Source organism: Ambystoma mexicanum, chromosome 8 (genome assembly GCF_040938575.1).
Source record: "Ambystoma mexicanum isolate Mex_15411 chromosome 8, UKY_AmexF1_1, whole genome shotgun sequence".
NCBI classification, from domain to species: Eukaryota; Metazoa; Chordata; class Amphibia; order Caudata; family Ambystomatidae; genus Ambystoma; species Ambystoma mexicanum.
The window spans coordinates 1,449,780,060-1,449,802,889 of NC_090929.1; the positions used below are offsets into that span (position 1 = coordinate 1,449,780,060).

Consider the following 22,830-nt stretch of genomic DNA (forward strand, 5'->3'; position numbering starts at 1 on the left):
GCCCCGTGGCCAGGCAAATCCTGTCCATTGTGTATCAGTTCTCAACCGGATTGCCAAAGGCTCAATGGCGAGGATAAACAGCAGGGGAGAGAAGAGGCATCCCTGCCTGGTCCCCCTACTCAGCTGGAATGTGGCGGATGATTTCCCATTGACTCTTACAGAGGCCTCGGGGAGGGAGTAAAGGAGTTTAACCCATGACATGAAGTATTGTCCAGTGAGGCCAGTGGGGACGGGATCTCGTCAGCTCGATCAAGGGCAATCTGGACCCTGCGGAGATTCATTCGTGTGGACTTGCCGGGCATAAATCCACACTGATCCGGGTGAGTTAGAGATCCATTCACCCCCAACAGTCTATTGGCGAGGACTCTGGCTAGTGTTTTGGCCTCCCCATTTATTAAAGAAATGGGCCTGTAAGAGGCGCAGTGCTCCGGGGGTTTCCCTGTTTTGGGGATCACCACTATTGTCGTTTTTCGGAGGTCTGGGGGGAGGGTGCCCTGTTCTCTGCTACGGAGGAACATGGCGTGCATATGTTTCGTTGTCGTTACGCTCAGTTTTTTCCACAGTTCTACCGGGAACCCGTTGGGACCAGGGGTCTTCCCCGTCTGTAGTTGTGAAAGGGCTTCCCCTACCTCATCTTCGGTGATGGCAGTATCTAACTGTTCTGTCTGGAGTTCAGAAAGGCGGGGGATCGTGATCGCGTCCAGAAAGTTTGGGACGTTTGTTGGGGGTTCTCGTATTTGTAGGGAGTATAGTTCTCTGTAGTAGTTTGCAAATTCCCCCGCGATCTCAGCGTCCCCCGTTAGTAAATCCCCGCCCTGGGTTTGGATGGCCCATACTTGTCCTTTGCTCTGCTCCCTACGTTCCAGCTAGGCTAGTGTTTTGGTGGCTTTGTCTCCCCTCTCGTATATCTGGCTCCGGGCCAGCCAGTGGGCGGTTCGGGCATTATCTAAGGCCCTGTCTTTCAGGATTGTTTGGGCCGTTACCAAGGCCTCATGTGCCTCCTGGGTTCCCTCTTCGAGGAATTGCTCCTCCCGCCTAGTTACCTGGGCTTCTGCTTCGGAAATTGCCTCGCTATGTTGTTTGCGGTGAGCTGCCACCAAGGATATTGCTTTCCCCCGTATGACGGTCTTGTATGCCTCCCACCTTGTTATTGGGCAGTCCACTGCCTCCTCATTCAAGTCGAAGTATTCCGATGTCTTATTTGCGAGCCCCTCCAGTATTTTGGGTATCCCTAAATAATAGGTGTTTAGGCGCCAGGTGGGTTCCTGTTTTGCTGTTAAACCCTTGAGTTTTACCAGGTCCTCTCCACTCCATGCCCGAAAAGGGGGAGTGGTCAGAGATCCCTCTCGCCAGGAATTCTGCGGACAATAGTCGATGGCCCATATTCACAGGGTTGAGGATATAATCAAGTCTGGATAGGGACCGGTGTGCGTTGGAGTAGAACGAGTAGCCCCGATCCATTGGGTGGGCTGCCCTCCATGTGTCAGATAGCCCCATAGCTTCTGCAAAGGTGTGGAGTTTGGTCGGGATGTCCGCCGCTCTGCTGCCCACGTGTGTTCTGTCCCGGGCTATCTCCATGACCTCATTGAAATCCCCCCCTATTGCCCATGAGTCCGCCCGTTCTTCTAGTATTATATCCTGGAGCTCGGCAAGGAGTTCTGCTGTAGGCGTGGGAGGTGCATACACTGCCACGAGGCCACAAGTCTCCCCCCGCAGTTCACCCAGTACCATCACAAACCTGCCCCGAGGGTCTGCTTTGACTTTCCTTGTGTTAAACGGAAATCTTTTATGTAAGAGGATCATGACTCCCCTAGAACCTCTGGAGAACCCAGCGAGGTATGTGTGCGGGTAATTTGATTTCCTAAAGAGCCCACTGTTGGTACCGATCAGGTGGGTTTCTGTTATGAATACAATGTCTGGGAAATGGCGGTTAAGGTATTGGAGTACCAGTTTACGCTTTATGCCCGACCCCAAGCCGTTCACGTTCCAGGTCAACAGAGATATTTGTCTCTTTTGTGTTATATCGGCGTGGGACTTGGTTTGGGGTCATATCGAAGGATGCAGTGTGTTTCCCGTGTTCCTATCGTGTCGGCCGTTCTGAGGTGTAACTGACGCCTGAGCCCTTCTGCCGTTCTTATTGTCATGATGCCTACCTCCAAGGAGCCAGGCCGGGCCCAGCAACCCCAGAGGCAGACATCATTTTCCCCAGGGAAGTCTCAGCGGGCCCAAGTAGGGGCCCTTTGGACTCAGTCCTGGCGCCTTAGGCTCATAGAAGAGGATATGTGTTTAAGTGCTTGGGTGCACACTTACCTGATGCAGACCTTGCTGCTTCATCCAGGCCCTCTTGAGGCCTGAATGGGACTACTTTACCTGTAGGACTACTTCACCACCCGGGTGTGGTCGGGGAAGGATACATACCTGATTGGTGGAAGGATACATACCAGGAACTTCTTCCAAGGCTATTTAAACCCCACCCGAACAGCCACACGTGCTTTGCGTTGTTCTGCACCTAGCAGCTGGACGCTCACCGTGTCAGCTCCTGCATCCTGACTTCAGCCACGCCTGCCAGCACCCTGGAACACCTGCAAGGGGAGAAAGGAAGAGAATAGGAGAAGAAAAGCCCTTACCTGCTAAATCTGCATCCCGGAGTCATTTCTCCAACGGCCCTGAAAAGGAAGACATCATTTTAAAGGCATTTTGTTTCGATCGCTGCAGCGCTGCATTTTACTCACCTTTGCAAGGCGCTTCCATCTTCAGCAGCGATCTTCCGGATTCAGCTACGCCCCGGCGCCTAGAGGAAAAAAGACAAGAACAAAGGTGAGAGGGAGAAAAGGAATAAGGAAAGCTCAGTTTCCTTTTAAGTCTTACCTGTTGGATTATTCCCACTGCATTTCGGGTCCTGCCGCTTCCTGGCATCTCCGGACCCCGGCCCCTATGGGGAAAAAAGACAAAGACATTGAATGAGCGAATGCAAAGACATTACCTGAGCGCTCATCCAGAACTGTTTCACTTCAGGTCGGCGCCATATCTCCGGCACTCCGAACCCCGGCCCCTAAGGGGAAAAAGACATAAGCATTAGCGCTTGCTGCAATTAGACAACGAACATTATTATTAAGCTTGAACTTTTGAATAGAACTTTTACAGCGCCTTACCTGAACAGTCAAGCTTACCTGAACTCCCATCAATCCTCAATCCAGTGAAGTAACTGGGTTTCAACGCGCCCCTGCATCAGAAGCAGGATGGAGAGCTCATCCTTCCAAATCCTAAGGAGGGTATCCAACGAGCCAGGGAAGCCAGAATAGAGGGGCCCTTCCTGTCCATCTTCAGAGTTCTGCGCCTTCGACGCCGCGCCTCCGTGGGAACCAGGTGAGCGTTACACTTATTTGATGATCTATTTTGTGTACTTCATGTGCAAACTCTAGAACCCCAACCTGTGAACCGTAGGCCATGTCCGTGCAGATGGGTATGTGCTGGCCAGTGGGGGGGATGTGTCGGTCCCTCTCATATCTTGTGCAAGGATTTCTCTGAGCTTCTGTTTTGTTGCCCACTATTGCTGGTAGTTGTGACATGAGGCCTGTCTCTTCCTTCCCCAAAACCCCCAAACTCCCCCCACCCTGCACTTCCCCCCAACCAGAAGTACCTGTTCCCCTAACCATTTAAACTAGTAGAGAGGCAAAGGCCCCAACTCGGAGGCGGGGGGGTCAGGAGGACACTACCCCGCAACTCGTGTGGTTCAAGATAGCCACTGAACTTAAAGTAGAACTAACAGTGAAGAGTCCCTCTCAGGGGGCGCAGGGGTGGTAGTTGTTCACCTCCCCTACAACCCCTCCAGTGCCGCCGGTTGTAAGGATCTGATACTGTTTCCTTAGTCCTGTCCCTCAGCCGTTGCACATTTTCATGTGTGTCCCATGTCGATCGGAGGTCCGAGTTTTCCCGCTTCCCCACGTGGTGGGGTGACCTGTCCAGTAGGGTGGTCGTTGTCTCCATCGTTCCTACGGGGTGTGTTTCCACCCGGTCTATTCGGGCATGGAGTAGAGAGGACCTGTGTTTCTAACCTCTCCCAGGCCTCGCGGGGAGTGTAGAACACTTGGACCTTGCCGTTGTGGTACACTTTGAATGTTGCCGGAAAGAAGAGTGCGTATTTGATGCCCAGGGGTGACAGTTTCTTTTTGATGGAGTCGTAAGATTGTCGCGACTTCTGTACCTCTATCGTGTAGTCGGGGAAGAACCCGATTCGGTTACCATTGTAAGTGATGGGGCAGGTCGCCCTTGCCATGTGCAGTAGTGTGTCTCGGTCCCTGTAGTTCATGAGTTTTGCGATCACCGTTCGTGGGGGGGCCCCTGGGACCGGTCTGCCCGTCGGAACTCTGTGTGCTCTTTCTATTGAGAAGAATTTGGAGAGTTGCTTGGGAGCCATCAAGTCTGCTAGCCAGTGTTCCAGAAAGAGCCCCATGGAGGGCCCCTCCTCTTTCTCGGAAAGGCCGAGTATGCGGAGGATGTTCCGGCGGGACCTACCCTCACTATCTTCGGCTCTGTTTTCCAGTGTGGTGATTTTCAGTTCCATTTGTTCAAGGCGGCCTCCCAGGTTTTTAACCGTGTCCTCGGTGTCTGATATTCGTTGTTCTGCTTCCCCAACCCTGGTAGTTAGGTTCCTTAAGTCTTGCCTCACAAAGGACACCTCGGAGGCCAAGCCGTCTATTTTGGTCTCTACCGAGGTTCTGGAGTTGTTGATTGCAGCCATGATGTCGGTGAGGGACAGCGTTTGGGCCGCACCCCCCTTCGTTGCCTCGTTATCCACCCCACTAATTGGATCCGGGAGAGCCGCCAGGGTGCTCATCGTGTATTTGTTTTGGGTCGTTCCCCTGCAGGGCTGATTCTTTCCCATTCTGACCCTATGGGGTGGCTCTGGGTGCGGGTGTGTCTCCTTGGGTCGGAGGTTTCCTCCTGGGTGGTCCTTAGCCTTTCGATCCGTTCCTGTGGCCTCCTGTGGGCTGTCGGTTGGTGGCCTTGTCCCTGTTTCCACCGTGCTGCTTTGCCCCTTGTCGGGCCTTGGCCTGCTCAGTCTGGCACTATGTCCCATGTAATCCAGCCCTGGGCATGCTTTGTCGTGTAGTTCCGGGGGTTGGGGGGATGATTATGCAGGCGGAGGGTGGCGTTAGTCTTATGTACCGGCGTGCTTGCTCCGGTCGAGCTGGCAAGTCTGTGCCCAGGCGCCTGGGGGTGAATCCTTGGTTTCCTTCCCAGTGCGTGGTGGGTGCTTTTTGGATTGCTTGTCCTTGGCAGGGGACCTCAATTTGCAGCGCCTGGGGCAGTCCCCCAGCAGGTCCGCTCCGACCCGCTGGTAATTTATCCCCTCTGCCGGCCGCCCCCAAGATTTCACTTCCCCCCCCTCCAGCCGCCGGGCGTGCCTCCCCCGCACTCGATGTTTCCCCCCCATGGGCAGCCCTCGACCCAGGCGGCCCACGCACGGCGGGGGCCGGGGAGGGAGAGCCTGCGCGGGTGCTGTGCAGGGGGGAGGAGGGAGAAGGCAGCCCCAGGTCAAGTTGGGCGCCCCTCGAAGTTTGGTACCGGCCGGTCCGGTAGTTGCGGCTGGCAGCGGCTGAGGGGGAGGCGGGGGAAGTCCTCACCTCTCACTTCGCTGGGCGATGACTCCGGTCCCGCGGCAGCTGTCCCGCAAGCCTCGGGGAGCAAGCCCGCCGCGATCACCGATGTGCCAGACGTGTCTTCAGCGGGGCTCCGTCGGGCACAGTTGGTGATGACGCTTGATTCATGCCAACTCTCTCAAGCGGCTTGCCTCGCGGCCCTGGCCGGGCTTTCACACGGTGCGGGAGACTCAGACAGGTCCGATTTTTGTCTGGATTTTTCGGAGGGGATGCTGGTGCGTTCCCCTACAGTGGTACGTGGTGCAGGTCAGCAAAAGATCCGAAGAAACGGCAGGATTATGAAGGATTTAGGCAGCCCTGGCGGAGCGATGTGGAGCTAGGTCTTCATCCGGCGCCCCCTGGTGGCCACCCCGCCAACTCTACATCGGAAGTCTTGATATAGCGAATCACGTCCTTTTGCCACGTAGGCCACCAATAATGTTGGCAAATCTTTCCTAGGGTTTTGGTGATTCCAGGATGACCCTCTGTTAGGGCGTCATGGTAGTTATGTAGTATTTCGTCTTGCATTCTGGGCTCCGGGACATATAACCTTCCCTGGTAGTAAGGGAGCCCGCCCTCAATGGTTTGTTGTGGATCTTGGGTAACCCATTCCTGTCATTGTTCTGGGTTCAAAGATTGCTTGATGGTAAGATGGATCTGGTCTAAGAGAGGTAACGTAGAACTGGTCAAGCCCCGCAACTTGCTCCCTGGGATGATGAACACTGCTTCTGGAACTGCGTAGGTATCCCTTCCCTCTAGGCTCCTTCCAATGCGCGATAGGGCATCTGCCTTCCCATTCTTCACCGCCGGGCGAAAGGTGATAACAAAGTCGTACTCCGAGAAAACCTGGGCCCACTGGAGTTGGCGTGGGGACTGGGCTTGTGCCGTTCGCAGGTACTGCAGATTCCGATGGTCAGTGTACACCATGATAGTATGTCGCGCACCTAACAGATGGTGGCGCCATTCCTTGAACGCTGCCTTGATGGCCAGTAACCCTTTGTCGGTTATCGAGTAATTTAGTTCAGCTGGTGAAAACTTTTTCGACCAAAACACCACGGGATGTAGGTGAGTGGTCGTCGTGTCCCTTCGAGACAACACTGCTCCCATTGCGACACTGGAAGCATCTGTTTTAACCACGAACGGTAGCCCTGGGTTTGGATGCTTCAAAATGGCTGCTTTCGTAAATTGTGTCTTGAGTATTTTGAAGGCTCGCTCGGCTTCCGGGGACCATTTAAAGGCCTTGCGCTTCCTAAGCATCGAGGTGATAGGGTGTGCAATATCCGAAAACCAAGTATGAACCGCTGATAGAAGTTAGCGAAGCCCAGGAAGCTTTGCACAGTCTTGAGCGATGTAGGCAAAGGCCAGTTCAAAATTGCCTCCACTTTCCTATTATCCATTTGGATGCCATGTGGGGTTAGTAGAAAGCCAAGGAACTCCACCGTGGTTACATGAAAAAAGCGTTTCTCTAGTTTTGCATACATGTGATGCTGGCAGAGCTTTTCTAGGACGGCCCTTACATGATGTACGTGCTCCTCTTTGGTCGCGGAGTAGATTAATATATCGTCTATACAGACCATCGCGCAGACGTCCAATAACTCCCGCAGTACATCCGTCATGAAGAACTGGAAGGCCGCCGGGGTATTGCACAGCCGGAAGGGCATTACAGTGTATTCAAACAGCCCGTCCTTCGTGTGGAAGGCTGTCTTCCATTAGTCCCACTCTTTAATGAGGACTAAGTGGTATGCCCCACGCAGATCCAATTTGGAGTATATTTTTGCATCCTTAACTTCGTCCTTTAGTGTGGATATCAACGGTAAGGGGTATCGGTTATTCACTGTGATGTTATTGAGCCCTCGATAGTCGATGCACGTCCTGAGGTCCCCTTCTTTCTTCGGTGTGAAAAACAGGGCGGAGGACGCCAGGGACTTGGACGGCCGGATAAACCCATTGGCCAGATACTGGTCTAGGTAGTCCCGCAGATGTTGGTTCTCTTTTTCTGTGAGCGCGTAGATGCGACTGCACAGAGGCTATGCCCCTGGTAATAGATCAATTTGGCAATCATACGGTCAATGGGGTGGAAGGGTGTTGGCTGATTCTTTCCGAAACCCGTCCTCAAATTCTTGGTACCTGGGAGGTAATTGTCCTGCCGTGCTGGGGGAGGCCGCTGCTCCTAACTTTAGCGCTCTATGGACTGGTGATAGGTACGGGTAACAAGTGCGCTGGCATTCGGACGGAAAAATCACTGTGTGTTTTCCAATTAATGGTGGGTTTATGCCGTTCTAGCCACAGCATGCCAAGTATGACTTGAAAAGGTGGGACACTGATCAAGTCGAAAGTCATGCTCTCTCAGTGACCGTCTTTGCATAATAATTCCACTTTTTCTGTGCACTGCATTATGGGTCCGGATGGCAGTGGAGACCCGTCTATTGAAACGAGGTTGTCTATCTTCTCCCTTGACTGCCCCGGTATTCCCAGTCTCCCAGCTACTCCGATATCGATGTAGTTGCCGATGGACCTGCAATCAATATAAGCCTCCAGGGCGTACATCCGGTGAAGTTGTCCTGGCCTGATCAGAATGACAGGTAAGGTAAGGTGAGGTGTGAGACCATGGTTACTTTAGTTTCCCTCGACAAGCTGATCCCTACTCTTGTCGAGTTTAGGAGTTTTCCATCGGCTGTGAGGGATCCTCAGGACTGATCACTGCCTCCCCAATGGCACCCAAGGCCCGTTTATTCGGCTTACTAGGGCAGTCTTTCAGGAAGTGGCCCGCCTTGCCACAATATAGACACAATTGTTGCTGCCAGCGTCTCTTTCCTCCTTCGAGAGTGGTCCCCTCGCACTGCCCAACGACATGGGTTCCGGGGTATTTTTTCGGGGACGCACTTGGACTTCACATGGGCGCACATATAGGGGCCGGGCTTCTGCCCTTGTTCGATCTGCCTTTCTCTCTTGCAAACGATGATTCAACTGTATCACTAAGTCTATATAGTCTGCGCCGCATTCAGGTGGGTTGACTACTTGCGCTAAAACGTCTTTCAGCTCACCCCTGAGGCCTCGATAGAAGAGGGTGGTTATTTTTTTCCTCTGGCCAATTCATTTCAGCCACCACACGATTGAATGTCCTGATGTATATCAATAGATGGGACCCTTGCCGTAGGGCTTCTCCGTCTAAGGCTGCCCCTTGATTTTTGCAGGCAAATAGCTTGTCCAGTTCTTGCTGAAAAGCTCCAAAGTTATGTAAAACAGGGTAATCTCGGTTCACTATCGGTACCGACCAATTAGCCGCGTGACCCCCCAGGTAAGACAATACAAAGGCCACCTTGGCTTGGTACAAGGGGAAGGCCCCTGGTTGGCACTGGAAGTGCAACCTACACCGGTTCATAAATATGGCGTACCTCCGGGGGTCACCTAGGAAGCATTTGGGAGGGGCTAAGCTAACAAAGGGTGGTGTTGTGACCTGAATTTGGGGCACCCCCTCTGCTACTCTGTCTGGAGGAACCTGGCCGTCCTGAGCGACCAATAGCCGCTTGGCCAAATCCTTGGTCTTCTCTCTATTGACTACCACCTCCCTCCTGATTGCATTTGTCTCTGAGCGGGCTGTGTGCACCTCGGCCCACAATTCCCCAAAAGAGTGGAAAAAAGGTCTACCCCTGGATCCATGGCACCCGGGCAGTTCTTGTGACGTGGTTTTAGCGTTTTGTCACACTTACCTCTGGTGCCCTGCAGGAGTGCCTGGTCCGGTCTGTACTGATGCGTAGCCCGCTCGCTGGCTGCCTTCACCCTGACGCTCGCCCCAGCCACTCCTTCCCCCACTGATCGACTGGGGATTAACTCCCAGGGGACCGTGGGGTTCGGAGGGAGGGACCTGGGTGGTTTCGGGACTTTGGGGCTGTATCGTTCTGGGGGTCAGGGTGACCTAAAGGTAAATACGGGGTAAGTATAAGCGCAGTACCTTCCCTTCTGCCCCTCCCCTCCAGACCCAGGGTTGGCTGGCTGGAGCGAAGTGAGCGCTGCTCACCGTAATGTTTGCGACTATGGTTACGGTCCTCAGGTCTGTATCGTCCTCCAGTTACTTCACTAAAGGTACGTGGTCTGGGCCGGCTCCGACACACAGGATACGTCGGTGAACAGGTAAGTCTTGATTTAAACGTGGGAACAGGTAAGTCTTAGTTAAGCACGAGTGACCAACTTGCTGTGCTTGCAAACTTCGTCTAAGCTTACTTTCACAATGTCTTTGTCTTTCTTCGTCACAGGAGCTGAGCGACTGAAGGCCGACACTGTTATGGGATGCTGACGGAACAGCGCTGGACTCAATGTGCAGGTGAGCACTCACTGGGACGTGCGATGGTCGAAGAATGGAATGGGATCCCTCACACTGATGCTTTGCCTTTCAGGTCCTTGGATGCTGCGGGAAAGACCACAGTCGAAGAACCAAGATGAGCAGGCGATGAGTCACCAATATCCAAGATGAGCAGGAGATGAAGAACCAATTTCCAAGATGAGCAGCCCCACCGGTAGACTCTGGGTGCTGTTCGGAAGAAACAAAAATGAACACAGAGACCGAGCCTTTACGCAAGGGCGTGGATACTCGTTTCAGGTGAGTTTCCTCAGACGAGTTTCCACTGCTTCCCATCCACGTAAAGTTGTCAGTAGATGCACTGAGAGCAGGAGCGGTAAGCGAGGCACTGTTCTTGCAAAGAGCAGAAGAAACGCTAAACACGGGGTGCGGTCCGGGGCGTGGTTTTATTGTCTTGGGCCACGCCTTGTCAGCGTTCGACTGCCTGGGGCGTTGGTTCCTCGGCGCTCCTTTGCACATGCTGGGCTTTCCCTTTCTCTTGGTTGGCGCGCTGGTACAAATTGCGGCCTTGCTCCATTTTACCCGCTTACGCCAGCCAGCTACCATACCTGTCCACCACCTCCCCACTCTACCATGGGGGAATACCCCTCTCCCTTGGTCACGACCGCACTGGGCCCGCAATGGGCTTGTGACAGTGTGCCTGTGTGTGCGGAATTAAGGCCTGTACCTTTGGCCTTGAGGGAGGATGTGAAGAGTGAATTACAAAAATTGTTGAGCATGGGGATAATTGAAAGAGCGGGGGCATGGAATGGATGTCTCCGTTAGTGATTTTGAAGAAACCATCAGGTGATCTGTGTCTGTGTGCATTTGCAAGAATTGAAAAAAGGTCTGTACTGGTATATAGGCATCCATTGCCCAATATGGGTGAAATGCTGGCCATGGTGGGTCAGGGTACCTTTTTTTTTGAAGATTGATATGGCCTCAGCCTATCATCAGGTAGAGCTAGAGAAGAATTGTAGAAAGTTGACGGACTTCTTCACGCATGAAGGTGTTTTCCAGTTCAGGAGAATGCCATTTGGCCTTGTATCCGCTTCATCTGTTTTCAAGAGGATAATGGATACATTATTTCATGAAGGTGTTTTTGTTTCCAAGATGACATTTTGGTATCTGGGGATAGCATAAAAAAACATGATGAAAGGTTAGAAAAGGTGCTAGAAATTCTTGGAAGTAGAGGGATGACATTGAGGAAGGAGAAATGTGTTTTTTGTGTTCATAATTGTGGAATATCTAGGCCATGAGATTTCAGCCCAAGGGATAAGACCCAAGTCTGCCATGGTAAATGCGATTAAAGATGTAGTTGAACCTAAGTCAAAAGGAGAGGTACGCTCCTTGTTAGGAATGCCAGAGTTTTATCATAAATTCATGAAGATTTTTTTTTCCGAATGAGTTACTGAAATGAGGAAATTGCTTAGAAACGTTAAAGAATTTGTCTGGAGTGAAAAGTGTAGTAAAGAATTTAAAAATATTAAGGAGGAAATTGATTTGGCTGCGCCATTAAAGAAATTTGATACGAGAAAAAGGAGTATTATCACTGTTGATGCCAGTGAAATAGGCTTAGGTGCTGTTTTATCTCAGGTGAATGCCAAAGGAGAGGAGGAAATTATTGCACATGCATCCAGGGCACTAAGGGGTGCCGAATTAAGATATTCCGCATTGGAAAAGGAAGCATTGGGTTGCTTATGGGCAGTCGAAAAGTTTAAGAATTTTGTGTGGGGAACTGATTTTATAATCAAAACGGATCACAGGCCCTTAAAGACTATTTTTGAACGTAAAGGTTTAGATAAGGTATCCAGAAGCGTTGCAGGATGGGTCACACGTTTTTAATGCCATAGTTTTGAAATGTGCGTTGTGGCAGGAAAAGATAATGTATTAGTCGATTGTTTATCGAGATTGGCTAGAAGAGAGGAAGAGACCCATCAGGATGATACCATGGAGGTCGTTTTTGCCACATATGATGAAGGTGTCATCGATAAGGAGGAGTGGATTGTGGCCGTAAATAATGACAATATTCTTTCGAAGTTAAAGTTGTATATTGAGAGTGGATGGCCTCGCAAAGGGGAGATGACTCCAGGTGAGAGGCCTTTTTGGGAAGTCTGCGATGAACTTAGTTTGGAAGGTGGAGTTGCGTTCCATTGGGGATGGGCAGTAGTACCTGAAAACATTAGAGCACGCATTATTGATATTGCCCATAAAGGGCATGTCGGTGTCAGTAAAACCAAAGCTGTGTTGCGGTGTGATTATTGGTGGCCGGGTCTCGATACAGAGGTAGAAAAAAATGGTGGGATTGTACAGGATGCATAGAAAGTTGCAAAGGCGTTGTGGTGAAGGAACAACCCATGATGATGAATGATGTCCCTCTAAAAGTATGGGATGCATCCGAGACTAGCCCCTGAGAATACATTCTACATGGTGAAAAGTGAAATTTATTTGGAACATGACAAATTACAAACAACTCAAATCTTCCAATAAGTTCATTTTTTTTAATGTATCCTGACCACCGTTTACTTAGAGTAAGGTAGTGTATGTGTTGATTGGGCTTGCTACTTTTAGCAAAAACATCTCTCTTCGAGGAAAAGAAACTTTAAATTTAAGTATCAGATTTGATCCTTCTTTCTTTATTTTAATACTCTGTAGGTTTTGGAGGTTGTGCGTTCTAATTATGACACTCTTACCTTGAAGCTTCAAGATGGATTGGACCAATATGAACGATATGCTGAGCAACATAAAGAAGCTGCATTTTTCAAAGAACTGGTGAGACTTGTCAGCGCTACAAGCACGTTTTATGATTTGTGTTTCTAGTGGGGAATTTGGGTGGATATGCCTAGCAGAATAGCACTGCAGCCCTATAACATGCATCTTGTGACCACTTGACATTTGATAACCTATGTTACTGAATGTATCTCTTCAGAAATATGATTGTAAATGAGGAAGGTAAGAGTCTCTACAATTACGGGACTAAATATGTTCTTACACAATACATCAATGGTGCCCTACATGCCTCAAATTGATATAAAACATGATTGTTCCTGACACTCATCCATACCTCTGTAAAAAAAGAAAAAGTGCTTCTAAGCATGTCACAAATTGTACCTGAAGTTCCTAAAGTACTTGAAGTTCGTCATATGCCCGGCTGACTTGTCTAAATAATAAGCAGGGTTACTTACACCTTAAGAGACTACCCAAAATACCTGTTCCTCCTAAAACAGGTAAACCTATGAGAATTTGTTTTGCTAGGTATTGTATTTCTGTATTTTTCAAATGTTTGATTTATGAGCTGTTAATATAAGAGCCTAGTGAGTAATCATTTATTGAACAAGTGAGAGCAACATATGGTTTGTAATGCAGTTATGTAGTTATTTATTACAATTAGAATACTGCTCAAAGAGTAGGAGTGCCACAGTGATCGTATCTTTTAAATAAGGGACAGAAAATGGTGCATTGTGCCTTAGTAATGATAATTATTTGGGTCAGTGTTTAAATCACCATTGCCACCAGAAAGTTTTTCTTTTCAAATTAAGAAAGAAATCTTGGTTTAATGATTTACTTTGTCGAAAGTATAATTACACGGCCCGCAGTAGCGGCGGTGTAGTAATCGTTAAGTTGCTAAACTCGCTCCGCCTGGAGGAATCCTCACCAAACTTTGCAAAAAAAAGTATATGGCTCTGAATTTTCTTGCCAAGTTGGGTGAGGTTTCGTGCAGGGGGGAAAGTTTTAGGGGGGGTCCCGAATTATTTTTTTTTCTCCATAGACTGAATGAGGAAACACTTTGTGCACGGCTACAACCCGAACAGCTGGACGGATTTTCACCAAATATGTGGAACGAGCGGGGGATTGGGTCAGAAAGCGTGCTTTTGTGCATTTGGTGTAAATCCAACCAGTAATATTTTTGCAAAATACTGAAATGTACGTCCCAAGAAATTAGTGATATCTGGGTCCGAGCTGCGGACCTATTTCCCTGTTGGCTCAGCGGATCAAGTGTCATTGGCCTGCGATACACCGTGATGTCGGCGAACATTGGACACGGCCGGTGGTTGGCTAGAGGGAAGCGTGCTGTGCGTCAAAGTTTTTGGGAAACGCCGCCATGGTGTATGGGAGGATAGTGGCACGCTGAAAGGCGGGGGAAAACATGGTTTGCAGGATCGGCTGGGTGATAGACGGCGAAGCGAAGATATTGGCAATGTTTTGTGCTGTAGGTGACGGCTGCCGGTGGTTATGTTGCCTTAGTGCATTTGCGTTGTTTTGCGGCGGTGGGTTTGTGGCGAAATGTTCCCATGCTTGTCTGACTTGGTTTGTAGTGGTTGTGGGTAAGGCATAGACTTTTTACTGCATGGGCATGGCAGGTAGAAAGAGGCTTGGGCTTGGCCACCACCCCCGCAATGGAATGCCTCCATGCATGGGAGAGCAGTGAGGCACTTAGCGGTTAGGTATGCGGCCGAGTCTGGTCACACCGTTGCTGCAAGGGAGGCCATAACGACATGGAGAAATGGAAGGATTGTTTGGCAGTACACTGTTGCGATATGGACCATTCCCGCAGCTACTGATATACACTGCATTGGTGGTTAGGTGCACAGGGGACTATCATATGTTGGTCAGTGTAGGCAGACTGTATAGATGATGGGGAGTGCATTGGAGATAATATGAGGATATTTGCAGTCGGTGTACTATGTTATGTTGTGCTTGCAAAGGCCCTACTGCCTTGTGTGCATGGCTATGGCCCTTGGCCGTAACGTTGTGGGCACTGGTTGGAAGTAGGTGTGAGAATGTTGCCTTGTTTGGGTCCGTAAGTGTAGCTATACATACTTGTAGGCATGAAAGCACTGTGAGGAATGTAACCATGCATGCCTCCATTGCCTTCCAGTGGGTGTGTAGTAGGACTAGGTAATTGGGTGCACGGTGGCCTCCGCCTATGAACCGAAAAGCCTAGGGCTTGGGCACAGCCTTGCTTTAGGGAGGGTAGTCAGACATTGGCACATGGCAGGAATTTGTACGCCGGTACTCGCATATACTTTATTGGTGGGCAGTTGTGGAGGCGACTATCATTTTTTGGTGAGTGCAGGGAGACTCCATTGGGGATGGGGAGTGCATTGGAGACAATAAGAGGATATTTGCAGTCGGAGTGCTATGTTGTATTGTGCCTGCAAAACCCATACTGGCTTGTGTGCATGGATGGGGCCCTTGGACATAACAGGGTGGGCACTGGTTGGAAGTAGAGTAGGTTATAAAATGTTGCCTTGGGCCTTTGGACATAACAGGGTGGGCACTGGTTGAAAGTAGATAACAGAAGTTGTCTTGATTAGGTTCATTACTGTACCGATATGTACCTGTGGACAGAAAAGGTAAGTGGTCACATGTTTCCATGCATGGGTCTATTGCTTTGCAGTGGGTGTGGCGAAGGAGTAGGCTGTTGCTAACCCGCACCGCAATGCTGCTATGTATGGGAGTACTGCGATATTGGTATGTGGATTTCAGACATATGTACTAAGAGTACTAAAAAGTTAGCAGGCGCCCCTCTCTCGAAAGAACAAGGCATGATAACCTGTTCAGTGGTTATTAACCACATTGAGAGTTCGCAGCCATTGCTTTTTGCTCACTGTACCTTTTGCAGATGGGAAATATCCATTTGCATATCAGTCTTTGTCCCACCCACAAGGGCAGTCCAGCACCGAAATGCTATGGCAATTCCTCTTTAAACAAGAGTACCATCAGCAACCCCATACACGTGTTTCAGCCTTGTTGGGCATCATCAGTGAGGTGAAGCTGAGCCTCTCTAAGCACAGTGAGCAGGGAGTCCACGTCTGGTTGCCCCCAGGTAACCTAGGGTGACCAACCCCAAGTTCCTTTCAAAAATACTAAAAAGTTAGCAGGCACCCCTCTCTCGAAAGAACAAGGCATGATAACCTGTTCAGTGGTTATTAAGCACATTGAGAGTTCACAGCCATTGCTTTTTGCTCACTGTACCTTTTGCAGATGGGAAATATCCATTTGCATATCAGTCTTTGTCCCACCCACAAGGGCAGTCCAGCACCAAAATGCTATGGCAATTCCTCTCTAAACAAGAGTACCATCAGCAACCCCATACACGTGTTTCAGCCTTGTTGGGCATCATCAGTGAGGTGAAGCTGAGCCTCTCTAAGCACAGTGAGCAGGGAGTCCACGTCTGGTTGCCCCCAGGTAATGTAGGGTGACCAACCCCAAGTTCCTTTCAAAAATACTAAAAAGTTAGCAGGTAAGAGTACTTTCACTTTGCCTTAGGTCATTTGCATAAGTTATTATAAGCATACCGTGTGCCATACAATACACGTGTAAATATGTAAGTGTCCTAAGGTCCGTGCCTTTGCAGAATCACTGTGGAGGACATGGTGTAGTTTGTAAAGGAGCATTTGTGAGAGAAGACACCATTTCGTTAGGAGTGGTGTGGCCGTGAACAGAGCCTTGCTTCAGGGAGTGTAGTAAAAAAGTGAGACATGAAAGGATTGTTTTACTGCATAACGTTTGCGACATGGCCCATGTACGCAGATATTAACATATAAAGCGTTGTGGGATAGGTGTGCAGGTGACAACCTTCAAAGGCTTTTGGGGATGGCGAGTGTATTGTAGATGATATAGGAATTTTTGTAATCGGTGTACCATGTTGTTCTGGGAGTGGCAAGCGCCTACTGCCATGTGTGGATGACTAAGGCCCTTTGATGTAATAATGTGGACATTGTTTGGAAGTAGGTCTCACAATGTTGCCTCCTTTGGGTCAGTTCTTATACTGATATGTAACTCCAGCGTACACGGTTGGAAATATGTATGTCTCCTGTGGGTGCTCACTGTCACAGCATGGTTGTGAAGGAAATTTTGCAATGGGCACACCAGTACAGGTGGCGTGAATTGACTGCACTTGAATATGATGTACGTAATTGGCCTTGTTGCCATTCACGGACTGAGATGCCATAATTAATGTACAGTATGGTATACCTCTCATAATACCCTGTACTTTGAGAGCGAAGGAAGGTAGTGTGACATGACACAAGGTAATAAGCATTACACATGTAAAGTGTGGATAATGTACAGTCCAACACACATACATTTTCAGCCAACAACATAATGAACGCTGTTAAGTCCAGCCATATACAGGATGGCAGGCCATCTGACTGTTACCTTTGTTTGGCGTACTTGTTGAGATGGGCAACGGAAGCGGTTGGAGCTTTTAGTGTGTGCAATTTTAATGTGTGCATCGCTTCCGTTAGCTATGCCTGTGTGCCGCATACACCATCGAAGCAGTCACTGGCATTAGTGACTTTACTTGTGGACAGTCGTTCCTCACGGCGTTCACTCCAGGTATTTATTTTATGTGCGTGCCAAGCGTAGCGCAGTCTATCATGTGAGCACCTAGCTCTGGAAAGGAACAACATAAGCAAAAGCGGACATGCACACACTGAGTATACGGTTCCAGAACATTCCGTACTGTAGTAACAATACAGTGAGTGATTGGAAGTGCTTTATTTTGCCACAGAATGTAAAAGACAACATGCCAGTTGGTGCATTCACTGCTCTTTTATTTCGCAAACAAAATCCAGTGACCAATGCTGTCTGTGCATATCTGTACAACTGTTCTCGTCTAAAAAAGTGGGAAAAGGAGTACGCAGTGGTGCTTGGGCGCTTGTGTGGAAGAATACATTTTCTTCGAAAGGTAGAGAAGGTAGCATCTGGTGCCTCTGGGATGCTTTATAGACTAAAGGTTTGCAGGTTGGTTCGTATAGCAGGAACCGCAAGTGGACATATCAGGACATATCGGTCGGCCCAGATAATAACGATTGAAAAGCAATTGCTTATGGTAATCTTCCAATGGTTCGTCCACCACCCGTCTATTGGAATGTGGAAGCTGTTGCACGCGCAGTAAGGTGCAAGATATCCAAGTAGAAAGAGGAATAAGAGTAGATGTAAGTAGCAGGTATTAGTTGCAGCGTACAGGACAAAACTTTGCAGGAAGGAAAATGTGGTAATAACTGCCTGCCTGATGGACCATGAACTGTGTCTTAGTGCGTAGTGTCATAGGTTAACCCACTGCCATGGTCTCTGGTTTGTAGGTAATACTGTGATTGTACGACTGCACACAAGAAAATGCCTTGGAACCGTTTGGGACTAGATGCTGTTTTCATGTGTTTTGTTTTCAACAAAAGTTGACAGAGGTAGCGAGTGCAGTTGGACCCACAGCACAATGTGTCTGTGTGTCTGCAAAGAAAGTAATACAAGAAGAAACCTAATGGGGGTCCCTTCGGATTGATGGAGAATGGAGGATCTGCTTTGGTAAGAAGTGCGTCAATGAAATGTGAGCTGTAGGTGTTTGTGTGCCGGTTGACTGCTGCATGCACCTGTGGCCGTTATAACGTTTAGTACACTGAGGGTGCGTAGATGTTGTAATTGTGTGAAAGGGCATACAAAGGGCAGACCAGGGAATGTAGCAGTGTACGAGTGCGCAGAAGGTGTGGTGCTTTAGTGTAAGACTTGCGTTCCATGTTCGTCTTGCCCTGTATGTCTGCATTTGGAGAGGGTGGGAAAGAATGGCAGCAAAAGTACAATGACAGTTGCAATTTACTGGGAATGGTGGAGACATGGCAGTGTAACAGCATTTTTTCTTTTTTACTTCCATCAGAAAGATATGTGTATTGTACAGAGAGAAAGTGAGCGGTAGAGTACATTTTTAAATATGCATACTGAGGAGCACGTTATTAAGTGTTAATCGTAATACACATGTGATGTAAAGGTGTACTTACATAATTTCAGCAAATTCCATGCTTCTATTGGGTAGGCGTGAAATTGCAGTGTACGGCGTATGGGATTGTTGCAGACTACCTTTGGGGTACATGGACAGAGGAACTGCAGTGTAAGTTATGTATCTTTGTTTGCTACACTTCTATACAATATCTAACCTTGGAGCTAAACATGCTTCTCCAGCATGGGGTCTGGCATGGATTCACATGCTCATGAATATTCCCCGTCGTCAGGCTGGGAATCCTCGGTAAAGAAAAAAACAGTATCAGTTTCGTTTCTGATCTGTCTTTCGTAGTAACAACCAATCACTGGTCTCTGCGTCATACTGACCACAGCCAATGACTGCCCTCTACCTAAGCACCGCCTCTGGCAGCCATCTTCAGATTTTTACCGCACGTTCATGTGTTGGGATCCTCGTGCTATTGCTCTCGAGCGTTAGTGCTATTTTTTCACGTTTTTTTCTCAAAAACTTCGTTTTTTCGGTCAAAAGAGCCTCAAGCTCCACCGACTCTCCATCCGATCAACGGGGACCCGTGTCGGATTCGTCTGCGCCCCTCAAGGGTGAAGATTTCGTCGAGCTACGCTTTTGGAGGACTCCAGAAGTTTCTCAGGCCCGGACATGGCCCAGGAGAAGGGATGCTCGACGCCCGGAAAGCTGTTCAGGGTCTGCCCTGGATGCCAGCTGCAGAACGTCTTTAAGGAGGACGAACACTCCTTTTGTCTCTACTTCTTACATGAGGACAAGACGCACGTGGAGAAGGACTGTGCGTTTTGCGGCAACATGTCGGAGCGGACCATGAAGGACCGCCATCAACGTCTCGCCAACTGGCTGGAAGGGAAGAGCCCGTCAGGCGAGAAGAAGAAGAAGAAATCCGAGCGGTCTTCTAAGACCTTTGAGGACGCCCCGGCGACGGGGGTCCAACACAAGGCAAAGCACCGCGAGTCCGCTGGCACCGGGAGCGCCGAACGGTCGGGCTCTACGGGCGCCAGGCAGGGCGCACCCTCCCCGGCACCATCAACCACGAGCCAACGCTCTGGGTCGGGTAAGAGGAAGGACGAGCACCCGGCGAAGCTCCTGGAGAGGCCCCGGTCGAGCTCGAAGGCCCCATCGGAGGGGGAGCGAGGCAGTGTCCCCCCCCTCAAGGATAAGGCGGTGAGCGCACCTAAGGTGGTGAAGGCCTTAATCCATCCGGCCAAGCCCTCTATCGAAACTGTCGCGGCGGCCCTGGCTCAGCCTGTGGGGGCTACACCAGTGGTGGCGACCTCGGGGCTCAGAGTCTCCCTGCCACCTCGGAGGGAGTCCTCTTTTGTGCCCATCGATAGGGCCCCCGTGAAATCCCCCGTGGGGAAGAAAAAGGGGGGGCAGGGCGTCGTCGTAGATTCGGCCTCAACCTCGGAGGAAGAGCTGGTCGAAGTCTTAAGCCACGGCCTCGGCGTGGAAGAAGACCGGCCCGTCGGGATGGATCCCGACGCAGGTGACGACGACATCATCGAGGGTACCGACGGGGCCCCTGATCGCCCGTCGGATTCCCCTCTGCCAGCGCCGCGAGACAACTCGGCGGCCATTTTGTTGGCTATACAGTCCTTATGCTCAGAGATAAGGACGAGACTACCGTTGCCGACGGAACCTCTCCCGTCGGGGGACCCAGAACCGGGACCTTCTGGTGTTCCCCCTACCAAGAAAAGAAGGATCCACCCTCCGCCTCCTTTTCAGCCGTCGCGCCCCTTCCAGCCCTCCTCCCCGTCCACCCGAGGGGATGATACGGGGACTGACACGGCAGCGACGGGTACGGACGACGAGGTATACGACGAGGATGTACCGTCGTCGCCTCCCACCAGGGCTTCTCCGCCCGACGAGATTGGATCGTTCCACTCCATGATCACCAGGGCATCCGAGCTTTTCCAACTCTGCCCTGAGGAGAAGAAGAAGGAAGGTTTCCTTTATCAGCGGCGCGAGGCCAAGAGGAAGACGGTCCTCTCAGTGCCTCTATTGGACGACATTTGGGATGAGGGCCTCACCCTCCTCAAGAACCCTTCCACGACGCCAGCTAGAAGAGACCGGTACGAGAAGAAGTACCGGGTCCCGGACACGGCCCCCCTGTGCCTCTCCGCGGCGGCCAGGAAAAAAGCGGGGGGGGGTGCGGCCTCCACATCGACTTCCCCACCGGACGGCGAGGGAAAGAAATTGGACGCTATGGGACGCAGAGTAATCTCGTCTGCGGCGACGACGATTAAAGCGGCCAACGCCTTGGCTATCGTGGCCCGCTACGACAGGGAGCTCTGGTACAAACTGGCTCCCCTACTGGACTTCTTGCCGGACGACAAGAGGGCAGAGGCCCTGGAGATCCTGCAGGAAGGTGAGGTGGCTTCGGACCACGCCATTACCGTTGCGACGGACATCGCCGACACTGGGTTCCGCCAGTTGGGCAACGGCGTTTGCCTTAGGCGGCGTGGATGGCTCAAGGCTACGGACTTCCGTCAAGACGTTCAAACCAGAGTCCTGGACATGCCCTTCGATGGGAACAACCTGTTTGGGAAAACAGTGGACGATTCCCTTCAGGCCATTAAAGCGGACACCGAGACGGCCCGGGCCCTTGGAGTTCTGCAACAACGACGGACGCCCTTTCGGAGCAGCGGAGGCAAGGGCGCCTCCAAAAGTTCAGGCGGCGGTTTCTCCACCTACCGTCAAGCGGCCGCTCGTCGGCTCAGGAGGCTTACAGAGGACGAGGCAAGTCTGGCGGACCCCGCCGTCGTCGCCAAGGAGGTCAAGGCGGCAAAACCTCGTCAAAGCAGGATTGAACCGACCGTGGGGTCGGGCCCCCACCGAAGCACCCCGGTGGGAGGCCGGCTGGCGAGATTCGTCAGCGTGTGGGAGTCCATCTCCACCGACCGTTGGGTGCTGGACGCCTTGGCCCAGGGCCACGCGCTCGAATTTCAAAGAAGGTGTCCGCGCGTCCCCCCCGTGGCCAGGAAAGAACTTCACGTCCCTCAACTTCTCCTGGAGGTAAAGGCGATGCTGAGGAAGGGCGCCATCGAACTCGTCCCAAAGAGACTTCGGGGCTCCGGAGTTTACTCGAGATACTTCCTCGTGAAGAAGAAGACGGGGGGATGGCGCCCCATCCTGGACCTGCGACGTCTGAACAAGTTCATCAACGCGCAAAAGTTCCGGATGGTCACCCTCCAGCACGTCCTGGGTCAGCTGGAGGAAGGAGACTTCCTGTCGTCGTTGGATTTGGAGGATGCCTACTTCCATATTCCCATCCTAAAGGGGCACCGAAAATTCCTCAGGTTTGTGGTCCAAGGGCGTCACTACCAGTTCAAAGCCCTCCCCTTCGGACTACTGTCGGCCCCCAGGGTATTCACCAAGTGCCTTGCACCGGTGGCGGCGCAGCTGCGCCGCGAGGGGATCCACGTCTACCCCTACCTGGACGACTGGCTCATCCGAGCCAAGACGAGGGAGCTCGCCCTGGATCACACGGCAAGGACCGTCCGACTTCTCACGGACCTGGGATTCTCCGTGAACTACGCCAAGTCTCACCTGGTACCCGCGCAAAACGCACTGTTTCTGGGAGCGAAGCTCGACACAGTGTCTCTTCTGGCCTCCCCGTCGGAGGAAAGGACCAGGTCCATCCTGGGCAAGGTACAGCGGATGTTGGTTTCCGACTCGGCCAAGGTGAGGTCCATCAAGTCCCTCCTCGGAATGATGTCTTCCTGCATCTACCTCATTCCCATGTGCAGGCTCCGGATGCGCCCGTTGCAGGAGTTCCTGGACGCGCGCTGGATCCAAACGACGGGCAGCTTCGAGGAGAGGATCACACTCGACGAGAGTTTCCGCCGAGCGGTCCGGTGGTGGGGCAACCGCACACATCTGACGGCGGGCATGGACTTCCAGACCCCAGACCACCAGGAGACAGTGACCACCGATGCCTCCCTGGAAGGGTGGGGAGCGCACACCGAAAATCTGCACGCGAGAGGCCTTTGGCTCCCGACGGAGAAGTCCCTCCATATCAACGTTCTGGAGCTCCGTGCAGTGTTCTGGGCCCTCAGGTCCTTCCTTCCATCCCTCAAGGGCAA

At 51.1% G+C, this 22,830-nt stretch overlaps 1 protein-coding gene across 2 annotated transcripts in view; it reads left to right on the forward strand.

Moving 5' to 3' along the window:
* The window catches only part of ARMH3 (armadillo like helical domain containing 3), a 1,518,639-nt gene that overhangs the window by 1,479,405 nt on the left and 16,404 nt on the right, over positions 1 to 22,830 (forward strand). For both annotated transcript variants that reach the window (XM_069611618.1, XM_069611619.1), the window contains one exon: positions 12,634 to 12,750. In XM_069611618.1, coding sequence (XP_069467719.1) covers positions 12,634 to 12,750 — 117 coding nt within the window. The remainder of the gene's footprint in view (positions 1 to 12,633; positions 12,751 to 22,830) is intronic.